Source organism: Cetorhinus maximus, chromosome 2, assembly GCF_964194155.1.
Source record: "Cetorhinus maximus chromosome 2, sCetMax3.hap1.1, whole genome shotgun sequence".
Taxonomy (NCBI): Eukaryota; Metazoa; Chordata; class Chondrichthyes; order Lamniformes; family Cetorhinidae; genus Cetorhinus; species Cetorhinus maximus.
The window spans coordinates 8,676,952-8,692,571 of NC_135880.1; the positions used below are offsets into that span (position 1 = coordinate 8,676,952).

At 45.7% G+C, this 15,620-nt stretch overlaps 1 protein-coding gene across 1 annotated transcript in view; it reads right to left on the bottom strand.

Moving 5' to 3' along the window:
- Positions 1–15,620, bottom strand: part of slc5a6a (solute carrier family 5 member 6a) — a 71,648-nt gene that overhangs the window by 14,239 nt on the left and 41,789 nt on the right. The window contains exons 9-12 of the mRNA XM_078560564.1: positions 10,071–10,159; positions 5,753–5,865; positions 2,066–2,133; positions 1,891–1,977 (exon numbers count right to left, since the gene is read on the bottom strand). Coding sequence (XP_078416690.1) covers positions 1,891–1,977; positions 2,066–2,133; positions 5,753–5,865; positions 10,071–10,159 — 357 coding nt within the window. The remainder of the gene's footprint in view (positions 1–1,890; positions 1,978–2,065; positions 2,134–5,752; positions 5,866–10,070; positions 10,160–15,620) is intronic.

Genomic DNA, 15,620 nt, shown 5'->3' on the forward strand with positions numbered 1-15,620 from the left:
ACCGTGAAAGATTCAAATATACTCATGCCCCACTGATAAGACTGAAAATAGAACAATTTCGCTGAATTTAAGAATAACATTCCCAAGGATATGACCATTGCTGACAAGGCAGTATTTACTGTTCATCCCTGTGAACCCTGCCCAAGTGATTTGCTGTGCCATCTCAGAGAGAAATTAAGTCAGGCATGTCCCGTTTAGTTGAATTAAAGATGAACCACATTGGTGTGGGACTGGAGTCACATAGACATCAGAATGCAGAAGGATGGCAGGTTTCCTTCTTATTGGGGGAAGGATCGAGAACAAGAGGACAAATTTAAGGCAATTGGCAAAAGAAGCAATGGCGACATGAGGGAAAACTTTTTCACGCAGTGAGCGGTTAGGATCTGAAATGCACAGCCCGACAGTGTAGTGGAGGCAGGGTCAATCCAGACCTTCAAGAGGGAATTGGACTATTATCTGAAAAGGAAGAATCTGCAGGGCCACTGGGAGAAGGCAGGGGAGTGGCACGAGGTGAACTGTTCCTTCAGAGAGCTGGCACAGACACAATGGGCCAAATGGCCTTCTTCTGTGCTGTAACCATTCTGTGACCATGTAAAAGGCATTGATGAACCAGTTGGATTTTTGTAACAATCTGACCAGGTTAGTGGTCACTTTTACTGGTACCAGTTTTTTATTTACAGGCTATTTTTTAATGAAAAATGGGATTCAAATTCTCAAAGTGATGTTCTGGGCTTTGAATTTATGTTCTCTACTTTATTAAACTAGTAACATAAACAGTACACCACCATACCCACAACATTATCATCAGGGTATCTTTATACACACTCCCTGCCCCGAGTGAATGTTTTTAACTGCACTAAATTAACATCGAGTAAGACAATTTTTTGGGGCAGGATTTTATCTCCCAGGGGCGGGCGTGCGCCTGACCCGATCGGGTGCAAAATAGTGCGCGATGACGTTGGGCGAGTGTCCCAATGTCACCGCGCGCTCACATGCTTTTTCGGTCGGCGGGCACGTGTGAGAGTCGGCAGTGCGCCCGCCGACAATTACGAGGCCTATTCAGGCCCTTAAATCAATTAATTCAAACAAATTTTTCGTTGCCCGTCCAGCCTCATGGCCGGCGGGCGGGTGAATTATCCAGGCGGCCCTTTGAATTTATTTAGCAAACCTCATCCACGGGCGGGATGAGGTTTCCACAATTAAATTTTTAAAAATATATAAATTTTGGGGCAGAATTTTTATTCTGTTCACGTTATGGTGAGTTAGTCCCACGTCGGGATTTTTTTTTCAGATTTTAAAAATCTTTATTACTGATTTTGAAGTTGCTTGGCTCCCTGCCTTCAGGGAGCTTTCAGTGCGCGTTCCCCAGCCAGCGCGTGCGCAGACTTTTGCGCTTGCACTCCCCCACCCCGGCAGCGCGGAGCCTTTTGCAGTTGAGGGCCGATCGCGGGTGGCGGACCGTTTCCCGGCTGCTCCCGGTGTCCCACCATGTGAAATTTGCTCTGAGGGAGCAGTTGCCATCTTAGAAGAGTTCCTTAGATGGACCAGTGGGCCGGACTCTGCTCGTTGGCTGGGGGAATGGCTGGAACAGGTGAAAGAGGTCGTTATATACCGTATAGGATGGATGTAACCACCTCCACCATCTGTTCCAGTCATTTCCCCAGACAATGGGCAGAGTATGCTTCCTGAAATGTCGAGGCCTATCACTTCTTCAAAGGGACTCTTTTTAAGGTAACAATGGCTCTTTACATGGTGTAACTGCAAAATTGTCTTACTCAATGCTACCGCTCCCACCATGAAAACCTTCAAACAAACTGGCACTAAGACAGGGCCTACCCCAACGTGAAAACGCTGCTAAAGCAGAAAGGAATATTCAAAACCAAAACTCACTGTCGAATTAGCCATGGGGAAAAACATTCCTAGGCAGAAGATTCCGAGCAGTGGCCCGCCAACCATCCCAAAAATACTCAACGCCGCCTGAGTTTGAAAAGAAGAAACACGTCAACAACTCCAGGCACTCGGGAGTAATACAAATACATGTAAAGAGAGGTGTATCATACAGCACCTGTAGCACCGAGCCCATCAGCGATGCGATGTATGCCATTCCGAGACACAGCAAACCATAGCCCAGTGCTGCAAAAACATAGGAACTCTCATTTACTGCACTCTACAGATAAGAGGCACAATCCAGAGGTCAAAACTCCTTTATTCAGAGAGTGGTTAGAATGTGGAACTTGCTACCACATTGAAGCGATTGAGGCAAATATCACAGGTGCATTTCAGAAGAAGCGAGTCAATAGAAAAAAAAAACCCAGTAGTTGTGAACAGTTGCTTTTCAGACTGGAGGAAGGTTTATAGTGGGGTCCCCCAGTGGTCGGTGTTGGGACCCCTGCTTTTCCAGACCTATATTAATGATCTTCGCTTGGGTGTACAGGGTACAATTTCAAAATTTGTGGATATTGCAGAACTCGGAAGTATTGTGAGCTGTGAGGAGGCTAGTAAGAGGCTTCAAATGGACGGAGACAGGCTGGTGGAGTGGGCGGGCATGTAGCTAATAAAATTTAATGCAGTGAAGTGATTCATTCTGGTAGGAAGAATGAGGAGAAACAATATAAAATAAGGGTTCAAACCTAAAGGGGACACAGGAACCAAGGAACCAGGGGGTATATGTGCATAAATCATTGAAGATGGCAGGGCATGGTGAGAGAGCAGTTAGTAAAACATACAGTGCTCTGGGTTTATAAACAGAGGCAGAGTACAAAAACAAGAGAGTTATGACGATGTGTACAAAACTTTGTTTCGGTATCAAGTCAAGTATTGTGTCCAGTTCTGGGTGCCGCATTTTAAGAAGGATGTGTTATAGGCATTGAAGAGAGTGCAGAAAAAATTCCTGGGAATGGTTCTAGGGATGAGAAACTTCAGTTAATGCAGATAGACTGGAGAAGTTGGGACTGTTCTCCTTGGAGAAGAGAGGGTTGAGAGGAAATTTGATAGAAGTATTCAAAATCATGGAAGGATCTAGACAGGGTAGGAAGAAACTGTTCCCATTGTTAGAAGGATCGGGAAATAGAGGGCACTCTAGATTTAAGGCAATTGGCAAAAGAAGCAGTGGCAACATGAGGAAAAACCCTTTTTTATCACACAGCGAGTGGTCAGGATCTGGAATGCACTACCTGAGAGTGTGATGGAGGCAGGTTCAATCGAGGCTTTCAAAAGAGAACTGGATAATTATCTGAAAAGAAAAAAATTGCAGGACCACGGGGAAAAGGCAGGGGAGTAGAACGAGGTGAATAGCTCTTGCTGAGAGCCAGTACAGACACGATGAGTGGAATGGTCTCCCTCTGTGCTGCAACTGTTCTACAACTCTATGATATGTTGATGGGGTGAGATGAAGAGGGATAGTGGCAGGCTTGTGTGGAGCTTAAACACCAACATGGACCAGTTGGGCTGAATGGCCTGTTTGAGCTGTAAATTCTACGTAATCTCACCAAACTATTGCAAGACACAGGACACAGCATTGATTCTACCCACAAAGCACTTGAGGGAGGATCCTGCACAGTGATGCCTCACCACTAAAAGACAGTCCAAATTTACAAGAGAACTCGTGCCTCCCTAGCCCTCATTGCATTGTGATTCGAATCTCTTCTTAGATGGCAGGTACACTGGGCTGGATTTTGGTGTCGGCAAGTTGGGGGCGGGGCCCTCTCGCCGACGCGGGATGACTTCGGTGGGGGGGGAGATCATCCCGCCCCATTTAAATATTCAGGAAGGCGGGGGCACAGTGAAATCAGCTGTCCGCCCGCCGACCTGTCAATAGCCAATTGAGGCCATTGACAGGATTATTAAAACAATTAAAGGACCTGCCCGTCCAACCTTAAGGCTGGCGGGCAGGCCAGGAGCCCCGGCGGGCTTCTGATAATACATGAAACCTCATCCACAGGCGGGATAAGGTTTCATGTAGGGTTTAAAAAACTTCAATAAAGTTTTAGTGAAATTTATTAACACGTCCCATCTCATGTGACATTGTCACATGAGGGGGACATGTTAAGGATTTTTTTATTTTTCTATTTTTAATGTTTGAAGAAGCGTAAGTGATCTTCCTGAGGCAGCACTTAGCCTCAGGGAGATGTGCGCTCTTTCGTGCGCATGTGTGAAAGAGCGCACTCTCGCTTTTGGGGAATCCCCCCACCCGCACAGGGAGCGCATAGCACTTCCCGCCGGACGTCACGCTGGGTGGGCCTTAATTGGCCCGCCCACTTAAACTGGCAACGGGGCCCGCTTCTCCGGCGGGCCGGCTTCTCCGGATTGGGTCGGGCCCACCCGCCCGACACGCAGGAAATTCTGCCCACTGAGTCTGTAGTTCTGGGTAGAATAAGGGAGGTGACTAATGGGGTGGCCAGGTAGTTTAGAAGGTGAGGAGAGAACCAGAAGGGTGCAGGAGTTTGTGGGGGACGAGTGGAGAGGGAAATTCCAGAGCACAGAAACTTGATGGCTTGAAAGTCCTTCTGCTGATGGGGAAGTGGGAAGAGTGCTGTCTGGGACACAGGAGCTTATTGATATTAGGCCTTATTTTCTTGGATGAGACACCAAACTCAGACCCTGCCTGCTCTCCCAGTGGACGTAAAAGATTCCATGGCACAATTGTGAAGACGACTGGGGGAGTTCTCCTCGGTGCCCAGGTCAATATTTATCCCTCAACCAACATCAAAAAAGCAGGTTTATCCTGTCATTCTCAGACTGCCGTCTTTGGAAGCATGCACAAAATTAATTTCACATTTCCTCTATTACAACAGTGACTACACTTTGAAGTATCTGTAAAATCACGGAATGATCACAGGACAGAAACAGGCCATTCAGCCCATCCTGTTTGTGCCAGCTCGCTGCATGAGTAATTCAGCTAATCTTTTGAACACTGCGGTCGTTAAAAGCACGATAGAAATCCAAGCCTTTCTTTCTTCTAAGATTCCTTCAGCCCTCTTCCCAATCTGCAAGTGTTGGCTTCCTTAACCCTGAATGTTCATAGTCATTATGGAGAGTGACCACTGCTGCCAACATATTAGGAAACTGAATTCCAGGCTGGGATAATCACATCAAAATAAACACATCACAAGGCAGAAGCCGATTAAAATATCTAATTAAGCCAGACTCACTGCTCAAATACTTTGGTCAGCTTGAGATGGAAACCATAGGAGACGCATTATTTAAATCCTCACTGATGGCAGAATGAACAATGCTGCATTCACTTCAAACAGATCCCAGAATTTCAGGTTAGCAAATTCCCAACACTACCGCTCTGCATCCCAGCTCACACCGAGTCTTATTCCACCCCCAATCACCCCCTGTGCTCACTGACCTGCATAGGGCAGCAACTCGAATTTACAGCTCTCATCCTCGTTTTTCAAATCCCTTCATGGCCTCAGCCCTCCCTATCCTGGTAGCCTCCTCCAGTCCTACAGCCCCTCCGAGATATCGGCGCTCCTCTAAGTCTGGCCTCGTGTGCATCGCCAATTTTAAATGCTCCACCATTGGTGGCCGTGCCTTTGGGTCTGGAATTCCCTCTCTAAAATAAACTTCTCCGACATTATTTCACTCTCCTTTAAGAAGTCTCTCAAAACCTATTTCTTCAATCAAGATCTTGGTCACCTGCCTGACATCAAATTTTGCTGATAACGCTCCTGTGAAGCATCTTGAAACATATACGACCTTAAAGAAGCTATATATATGCAAATTGTCATTTTCCACCGTCACTTACCGAGACTCTTGGATATCAGTGTGGCTCGAGCTTCAGTCATGTGTGGGTAGTGAGGTTTAACCAGGTCGGTCATGGTGACGGCAGCCAGTGAATTGAATGCAGATGATATTGTGCTGAGGAGACGCAAACAACAATTCAGCATTAAATAGAGAGCTTAACAATGGCTTCCACTGCGACTGAGAGTTGGTTGTGGAATAATTCTCATCCTTTTAATAACAGATACATGAAAGCTAGAGACAGTAAGTAATAAACCTAACAATTATCATCTTTGGAGTAGATGCAGAGCAGTATATGCAGAGCCAAATCTAGAAACACATGCATCATGAACTCCTCAGAAGCAATTTACTGTCCAGGTAGTTTACAATACCTTGCATTGAATGCAACTAAAGTTCCGAACTGAGTGATGGCTTTCAAACCCTCTTTTACTCCATTTTAATTCTAACTTTGTTCGTTGTTTAATGGTCCTTTAAGCCATCCAACCAATGTGCTCGATCCACCAACATAAAGGATCCCATTGCCGTCAACTCTCTCGGGAACGTGATCAAAAAACCCCTATCAATGTGGATACAGTCTAAACCGGTTCCCACCTCACTGATGTGCCTGTAAGATATGCTAGGATTTAAACTAACTCAGCAGGGGTGTGGGTGCCAGTAAATAATATCAGAGACGAATACCAAGGTGCAGAGAACACTGGGAGAGGTAGTTAGCACTAAATTAAAGAATACACTGGTAAATTAATAGGTCGGGTTAGAGTAAGGGACAAAGTAATAAAGTCTGAATCAGGGTTACTGTGCATGTGTGTGAATGCATGGAGTGTGGTAAATAAGATTGGTGAGTTACAGGTGCATGTTACCATGTGGAAATATGATGCTGTGGTGGTAACCGAGACCTGGCTTAAAGAAGAGCAGGACTGAGTGCTAAATATTCCTGGATACAAGCAAAAAGATAAAAGCAAAATACCATGGATGCTGGAAATCTGAAACAAAATTAAAAATAGCTGGATAAACTCAGCAGGTCTGACAGCATCTGCGGAGAGGAATACAGTTAAAGTTTCGAGTCCGTATGACTCTTCATCAGAACTGAAACGTTAACTGTGTTCCTCTCTGCAGATGCTGTCAGACCTGCTGAGTTTTTCCAGCTATTTTTATTTTTATTCCTGGATACAAAGTGTTCAGGGAAGATAGGAAAGAATGAAAAGGGGGCAGGGTGACGGTATTGCAGTACTGGAGAAAGGGAATGTCCCAGAGGGGTCAAGGACAGAATTTATTTGGCTAGAGCTAAGGAACAAAGATTATATTCCACAGTGTAGTCTATAGGCCACCAGCTAGTGAGAAGGATGTGGAGGGACAAATTTGCTAGGAAATTACAGACAGGTGCAAAGGGCATAGCTGAGGTATTAAATGAATACTTTGCAACTGTCTTTACCAAAGGAGGATAGGTTGAGAGTGTGGTTAACAAAGTATACGGTATTCTAGGCTTTATTAATAGGGGCATTGAGTACAAGAGCAAGGAGGTTATGTTCAACTTGTATAAGACACTAGTACGTCCTCAGCTGGAGTATTACATCCAGTTCTGGATGCCACATCTTAGGAAGGATGTGAAGGTAATGGAGAGAAAAGATTCACGAGAATGGTTCTAGGAATGAGGAACTTCAGTAATGTAGATAAATTGGAGGAGTTGGGGCTGTTTTCCTTGGAGAAGAGAAGGTTGAGAGGAGATTTAATGGAGGCATTCAAATCATGAACAGAGTAGATAGGGAGAAACAGTTCCTACTCATGAAAGGATTGAGAACAATAGGGCACAGGTTTAAAGCAATTAGCAAAAGTGACACGAGGAAAAACATTTTCAAGCAGCAGGTGGTCAAGGTCTGGAATGCACTGCCTGATAGTGTGGTCGAGGTAGGTTCAATTGAAGCATTCAAAAGGGAATTAGTGTGTTATCTGAAAAGGAAGAATGTGCAGGGTTACGGGAGAATGCAGGAAAATGGCACTAAGGGAGGGCTAATTCAGAAAGCCAGTGCAGACATGATGGGTCGAATGACCTCCTTCTGCACTGTAATAATTCTTCTTCAAAACAGCCAGACTGGACTCGAAATAGTTTTCTCTCCACAGATTCTGCCAGATTTGCTGAATTTTTCCAGCACTTTTTGTCTCCAGCATTTTGCTTTTATATAAAGATGTTCTGGATCTGATCAGGACTGGCCTGATGGCAGGGCAGGTTCAGAAAGTGGTTAATAAAGCATAAAGGATCCCACAAAAACAAGGGAGTTATGATGACCCTGAAAAAAACACTGGTGTGGCCTCAACTGGAGTGGTGTGTCCCATTCTGGGTCCCACACAAGAATGCAAAGGCATTAGAGAGGGTGTCAAAAAGATTCACGAGAATAGTTCCAGGGATGAGACACTTCAGTTATAGACTGGAGAAGCTGGCGCTGCTCTCCTTAGAGAAGAGAAGGTTCAGACAAGATTTGTTCAAAATCATGAGGATTTCAGATAGATAAAGAGAAGCTGTTTTCACTTGCAGAAGGGTCAAGAACCAGAGGAAACCAAAGGCGACGAGGAGAAACACATAAACATACAAATTAGGAGTAGGCCACTTGGCTCCTCGAGCCTGCTCCGCCATTCAATTTGATCATGGCTGATCTGAATGTAACATCAACCCCACGTTCCTGCCTACCCCCGATAACCTTTCACCCCCTTGTTAATCAAGAATCTATCTCGCTCTGCCTTAAAAATATTCAGGCTCTGCTTCCACCGCCTTTTGAGGAAGAGCATTTCAAAGACTCATAACCCTCAGAGAAAAAATTTCTCCTAATCTCGGTTTTAAATGAGCGACCGCTTATTTTTAAAGAGTGACCCCTTGCTCTAGGTTCTCCCACAACAGGAAACATCCTCTCCACATCCACCCTGTCAAGACCCGTCTGGATCTTAAAGGTTTCAATCAAGTCGCCTCTTACTCTTCTAAATTCCAGTGGATACCAGCCAAACCTGTCCAGCCTTTCCTCATAAGACAACCCGCCCATTCTTGTATGAGTCTAGCAAACCTTCTCTGAGCTGCTAGACTAATGAATTAATTTAATTTCATCCCTGGAACCATTCTCCCGAATCTTTCTGACACTCTCTCTAATGCCTTCGCATTCTTCCTGAAGTGTAGGACCCAGAATGGGACACGCTACTCCAGTTGAGGCCACGCCAGTGTTTTATTAAGGTTCATCCTAACTCCTTTGTTTTTGCGCACCATGCCTCTATTTATAAAAACCAGTATGCTTTATTAACCGCTTCCTGAGCCTGCCCTGCCATCAGGGCTAGTCCTGATTAGATCCAATACATTTTTACTGAAGCGAGTGGTGAGCATCTGGAAAACACTGCCCGAAAATGTGGTGACGGCCGATTCAATCGTGGCTTTCAAAAGAGAATTGGACTATTATCTGAAGAGGAAAAATTTGCAAAGCTATGGGGAAAATGTGGAGAGCTGGCATGGATATAATAGGCCGAACGGTCTCCTTCTGTGCTGTAACCATTTGATGATACTAGAGTCTGCAGACTAACGGGACCTGCACTGAGATACCATATGACCCTGCCAGGATGAAGACATGAGCCTATTTAGCTGCAACATGATCCATGACCAAGGAACTAACTCATATCTTCCCAGTTTTGTACAGGGACCAGGGAGAACGACCAGAGTGCCCAGCTAAAGGAGTTAAACTATCTCCCCCTGGTGGGGGAAGTACAGGACAAGGGAGCATAACTTAAAATTAGAGACAGCATATTCAGGGGTGATGTCAGGGAGCACTTCTTCATGCAAGGCAAAGAGGAAATCTGAAACTCTCCTCCACCCCCAAAAAGTTTTGAGGCTGTGGTGGGTCAATAGAAATATGAAAACTAAGATAGATAGGTTTTTGTTGGGCAAAGATATTAACGGTTTTGGAATTAAGGCAGGGAGGTGGGATTAAAATACTGATCAGCCTTGATCTCACTGAATGGCAGAAAAGGCTCGAGGGGTAGAATGGCCTCCTCCATTTTAAAGGCTGCTTTTCCAACCATTTTCTTAACCCTCGATGCTTCCTTCCAGAAAGGAATTCCAGTCAGAATCTTCCTTGACATTAGACAAGCAAGAGGGTTGTGGGCAGGTCAGCAAGACAGGCAGACACAACGTACAGACTGCACTTTTTAATCAAATACAATGTTAACACTGGCAAGGTCATATGGTATCTCAGTGCAGGTCCCGTCAGTCTGCAGACTCTGGTATCTCAGTACAGGCCCCTTCGGTCTGCGGACTCTGGTATCTCAGTGCAGGTCCTGTTTAGCTCTGTACCTACCTGAGTGCTCCACTGAACAGGCAGGCGGTGAAAAGTCCGGGTAAACCAGGATAATGCTGAAGTACATCCATGACGAAATAAAGAACCATCTGCAATTCAAACCAGATTTGACATTGCTGTATCAAATGCACATGATTGTATGGCAAGAATCACAGGCATGAACCCAAACTCCAGCCCTGCCCTGTGCTCACCGAGCCCCAGAAGCTCTATGCAGCCCCCTCCCACCTACTGATCTCAAGATGCCAGACCCAACTACAAATTGCCTCATCCTCTCGCCACCTCTGCAAACTCCTCCAGTCTTACACCGGGGTGTTTATGTTTACATTGCTTGCCTTCCCAATTCTGGACCTCGATGCATCTGCTCTCCATCTCCAACACCTTCACTTCTCATTCAACTCTCAGGAGGCAGGGCCTTCAAATCCTATTGAGCTTAAACATGCTCTCAAATTCAATCGGTTTTCTCCCCTACACCCGGTCACCACAAATCCTCTCTCGTCATCCATGCCTTCAGTTAACTACCTTCCCAGCTGCACTATTAATGTTCAACAACCAAATACTGGGCTTATTTATTACCTCAACATAAAAACAAAAGTTTTTGTAGTTTTCTAGCAAAGGATTGCTCCCTAAATCTGCCAATTTAACCAGGGCCAGCACAGATTCTCTCCATCTAGACAGCAATACTTTACAACATTGCAAACATAAAGTGAAAAAAACAAAGACTTACACTTAGGACTGAGTGTTTGGAAAGGGCTAGGAATCTAACTTCAAGCACATCAGATAAAGGGACGGGAAATACAGGACTGAAGGTGTTGCATCTGAATGCACGCAGTATACGAAATAAGGTAAATGAGCTTGTGGTGCAGATTGAAATTGGCAGGTATGATGTGGTGGGCATTACGGAGACATGGCTGCAAGGGGATCAGGATTGGTAGCTAAATATCCAAGGATATACATCCTATCGAAAAGATAGGCAGGTTGGCAGAGGGGGTGGGGTTACTTTGTTAGTAAGAAATGAAATTAAATCGATAGCAAGAAATGACGTAGGGTCTGATGATGTAGAATCTGTGTGGGCAGAGTTGAGGAACCGCAAAGGTCAAAAAACCATAATGGGAGTTATGTACAGGCCTCCGAGCAGCAGTCAGGATGTGGGGCACAAGATACACCAGGAGATAGAAAAGGTGTGTAAGAAAGGCAAGGTTACAGTGAACATGGGGGATTTCAATATGCAGGTAGACTGGGAAAATCAGGTTGGTAGTGGATCCCAAGAAAAGGAATTTGTGGAATGTCTACGAGATGGCTTTTTGGAGCAGCTTGTGGTGGAGCCCACTAGGGAACAGGCAATTCTAGATTTAGTGATGCGTAATGAGGCAGATTTGATAAGGGAGCTTAAGGTGAAGGAACCCTTAGGAGGAAGTGACCATAATATGATAGAATTTACCCTGCAATTTGAGAGGAAAAAGCTGGAATCAGATGTAACGGTATTACAGTTGAATAAAGGCAACTACAGAGGCATGAGGGAGGAGCTGGCCAAAATTGACTGGGAGATGAGCCTAGCAGGAAAGACAGTGGAACAGCAATGGCAGGAGTTTCTGGGAGTAATTTGGGAGACACAGCAAAAATTCATCCCTAGGAAGAAGAAGCATACTAAAGGGAGGACGATGCAACCATGGCTGACAAGGGAAGTCAGGGACAGCATAAAAGCTAAAGAGAAAGCATACAATGCGGCGAAGAGCAGTGGGAAACCAGGGGATTGGGAGGACAATTAAAAAAGAAATAAGGAGTTTGAAGATTAAATATGAGGGTAACTAGCCAGTAATATAAAAGAAGATTGCAAGAGTTTTTTCAATATATAAAGGGTAAGAGAGAGGCAAAAGTGGACATTGGGCTGCTGGAAAATGACGCTGGAGAAGTAGTAGTGGGGAACAAAGAAATGGCGGAGAAACTGAATAGGTACTTTGCGTCAGTCTTCACGGTGGAAGACACGAGTGACATCCCCAAAGTTCAAGAGAGTCGGGGGGCAGAAGTGAGTAGGTGGCCATTACCAAGGAGAAGGTGCTAGGAAAACTGAAAGGTCTGAAGGTGGATAAATCACCTGGACCAGATGGATTACACCCCAGAGTTCTGAAGGAGCTAGCTGAAGAGATAGTGGAGGCGTTAGTGGTGATCTTTCAGGAATCACTGGAGTCAGGGAAGGTCCCAGAGGACTGGAAAATCGCTAATGTAACCCCCCTGTTTAAGAAGGGAGGGAGGCAAAAGACGGGAAATTACAGGCCGATTAGCCTGACCTCGGTCGTTGGTAAGATTTGAGAGTCCATTATTAAAGATGAGATTTCAGAATACTTGGAAGTGCATGGTAAAATAGGGCAAAGTCAGCATGGTTTCATCAAGGGGAGGTCATGCCTGACAAATCTGTTAGAATTCTTTGAGGAGGTAACGAGTAGGTTAGACAAAGGAGAGCCAATGGATGTTATCTACTTGGACTTCCAGAAGGCCTTTGACAAGGTGCCGCACAGGAGGCTGCTCAGTAAGATAAGAGCCCATGGTGTTAGAGGCAAGGTACTAGCATTGATAGAAGATCGGCTGTCTGGCAGGAGGCAGAGAGTGGGGATAAGGGGGTCCTTCTCAGGATGGCGGCCGGTGGCTAGTGGAGTTCCGCAGGGGTCAGTGTTGGGACCACAACTTTTCACTTTATACATTATACATTAATGATCTAGATGAAGGAACTGAGGGCATCCTGGCTAAGTTTGCAGATGATACAAAGATAGGTGGAGGGACAGGTAGTATTGAGGAGGCGGGGAGGCTGCAGAAGGATTTGGACAGGTTAGGAGAATAGGCAAAGAAGTGGCAGATGGAATACAACGTGGGCAAGTGTGAGGTCATGCACTTTGGTAGGAAGAATAGAGGCATAGACTATTTTCTAAATGGGGAGAGAATTCAGAAATCTGGAGTGCAAAGGGACTTGGGAGTCCTAGTCCAGGATTCTCTTAAGGTTAACTTGCAGGTTGAGTCGGTAGTTAGGAAGGCAAATGCAATGTTGGCATTTAATTCGAGAGGACTAGAATATAAAAGCAGGGTGTGCTGCTGAGGCTTTATAAGGCTCTGGTCAGACCACATTTAGAATATTGTGAGCAATTTTGGGCCCCGTATCTCAGGAAGGATGTGCTGGCCCTGGAAAGGGTCCAGAGGAGGTTCACGACAATGATCCCAGGAATGAAAGGCTTAACATATGAGGAATGTTTGAGGACTCTGGGTCTATACTCGATGGAGTTTAGAAGGATGAGGAGGGATCTGATTGAAACTTACAGAATACTGAAAGGCCTGGATAGAGTGGACATGGGGAAGATGTTTCCATAAGTAGGAGAGACTAGGACCCAAGGGCACAGCCTCAGAGTAAAGGGAAGACCTTTTAGAACAGAGATGAGGAGAAACTTCTTTAGCCAGAGAGTGGTTAATCTATGGAATTCATTGCCGCAGAAGGCTGTGGAGGCCAGGTCATTGAGTGTATTTAAGACGGAGATAGATAGGTTCTTGATTGGTAAGGGGATCAAAGGTTACAGGGAGAAGGCGGGAGAATGGGGTTGAGAAACTTATCAGCCATGATTGAATGGCGGAGCAGACTCGATGGGCCGATTGGCCTAATTTCTGCTCCTATGTCTTATGGTCTTAGAGGGACTTACAGAGATTGAGTGGGGCAATAGGATTGACTGGATTGGCTCTACAGAGAACAGGCATAGACTCAATGGGCTGAATGGTCTCCTCCTGATTTATACAGCACCTCTCACAACCTTAGGACATCCCAAAGGGCTTCACAGCCATTAAGTACCTTTTGAAGTGTAGTCACTATTGTAATGTAGGGAACACAGCAGCCATTTTGCACAAGCAAACTCCCAAAAACAGCAATGTTATAATGCCCATTCACTGGATGTGGGCGTCGTTGGCTACACTGCCCATCCCCAGTTGCCCTTGAGAAGGTGGTGATGAGCTGCCTTCTTGACCTGCTGCAGACCACGTGGTGTAGATACACCCACTATGCTGTGAGGGAGGGAGTTCCTTCACTGTCATTGAGTCAAAATACGGAAATGGCGATATAGTTCCAAGTCAGGGTGGTGTGTGGCTTGGAGGGGAACTTGCAGGTGATCCCAGGCATCTGCTGCCCTTGTCCTTCTAAGTGGTAGAGGTCGCGAGTTTGAAAGATGCTGTCAAAGGAGGCTTGAAGAGTTACTGCAGCGCATCTTTTAGATGATGTAGATTGAAGGAAAAACCTTGGCCCGGACATAGGGGAGGACGCCCTGAGCTTATTCAAGATAGGCTGAGAAGAGATTTGATGGCAGCATTCAAAATCATGAGGGGCCTGCACAGAGTAGATAGGGAGAAACTGTTCTCATTGGCGGAAGGAACAAGAACCAGAGGGCGCAGATTTAAGGTCATTAGTAAAAGGAGTGAAAGTGATATGAGGAAAAAACTTTTTCACACAGTGTGTGGTCAGGGGCTGGAATGTACTGCCTGACAGTGTGGTGGAGGCAGGTTCAATCGAGGCATGAAGAGGGAATTCAATGAGTATTTGAAAAGGAACAATGTGCAGGGTTATGGGGAGAAAGCAGGAGAATGGCACTAAGTGAGCTGCTCATTCCGAAAGCTGGTGCAGACATGATGGGCCAAATAGCCTCCTTCTGCACTGTAACAATTCTGTGATTCTGTGGAAACAGTCTCGTGAGATCCTGTGCGAGCAATCATCTCCTCTGTTTAACATCTGACCCGAAAGACTGCATCTCTGTCAGGGCAGCACTCTGGGAGTAATGTCGGTCTCGATTGTGGGGCTCAAGTCTCTGGTGTGGGACATGAAGCCATGGCTTTCTGATTGAAGTGAGTGAGCTACCTACCTGGCCATGGCTGACATCGATGGCACTGATCCACGATAATTAGGATAAGAGTGGTGCATAATAGCACTGATACATAGAGTATGTCATAGGATCTTTAACATCGACCTGAGAGAGAAGGGCGGGCCTCAGGTTAACACCTCTCCTGAAAGACGGGACAAGGAATTTGGAGAGTACTGCTTTACTGTAGGTTCGCCTTTGCAAATTCCAGCCCCTCTGGTGATACAGGCGAAAGGCGGAACAGTGTAGGTGAGGCAATAACCGAAGCCAAGACAGGGTTCCTGTAATAACAGTCTCTCACTAACCATCAGCACTAAAAAAACAGACAATCCAGTCATTTATCACATTGATTTTTGTGGGAGCTTGCTGTGCACGTGCTTGGTTTCCGCCATTTCCTACATTGCGCCGGTGACCATACTTCAACAGCGCTTGTGTGGGTGTGGGGGTGGGGGTGGGGTGGTGGGGGCGTTATTGAAGGAGTCCAAAAGGGGGCCATAAATCCAATTGGGAATTCAGGAGAAACCTCTTTGGAATGTGGAACTCGCTCCCACTGGGGGCAGTTGAGGCAAATAATGTAGATGCATTTAAGGAGAAGCGAGATAAACATATGAGGGAGAAAGGAATAGATGGATATGCTGATGTGTTGAGAATAGGAGGCTCACGTGGAGCAAAA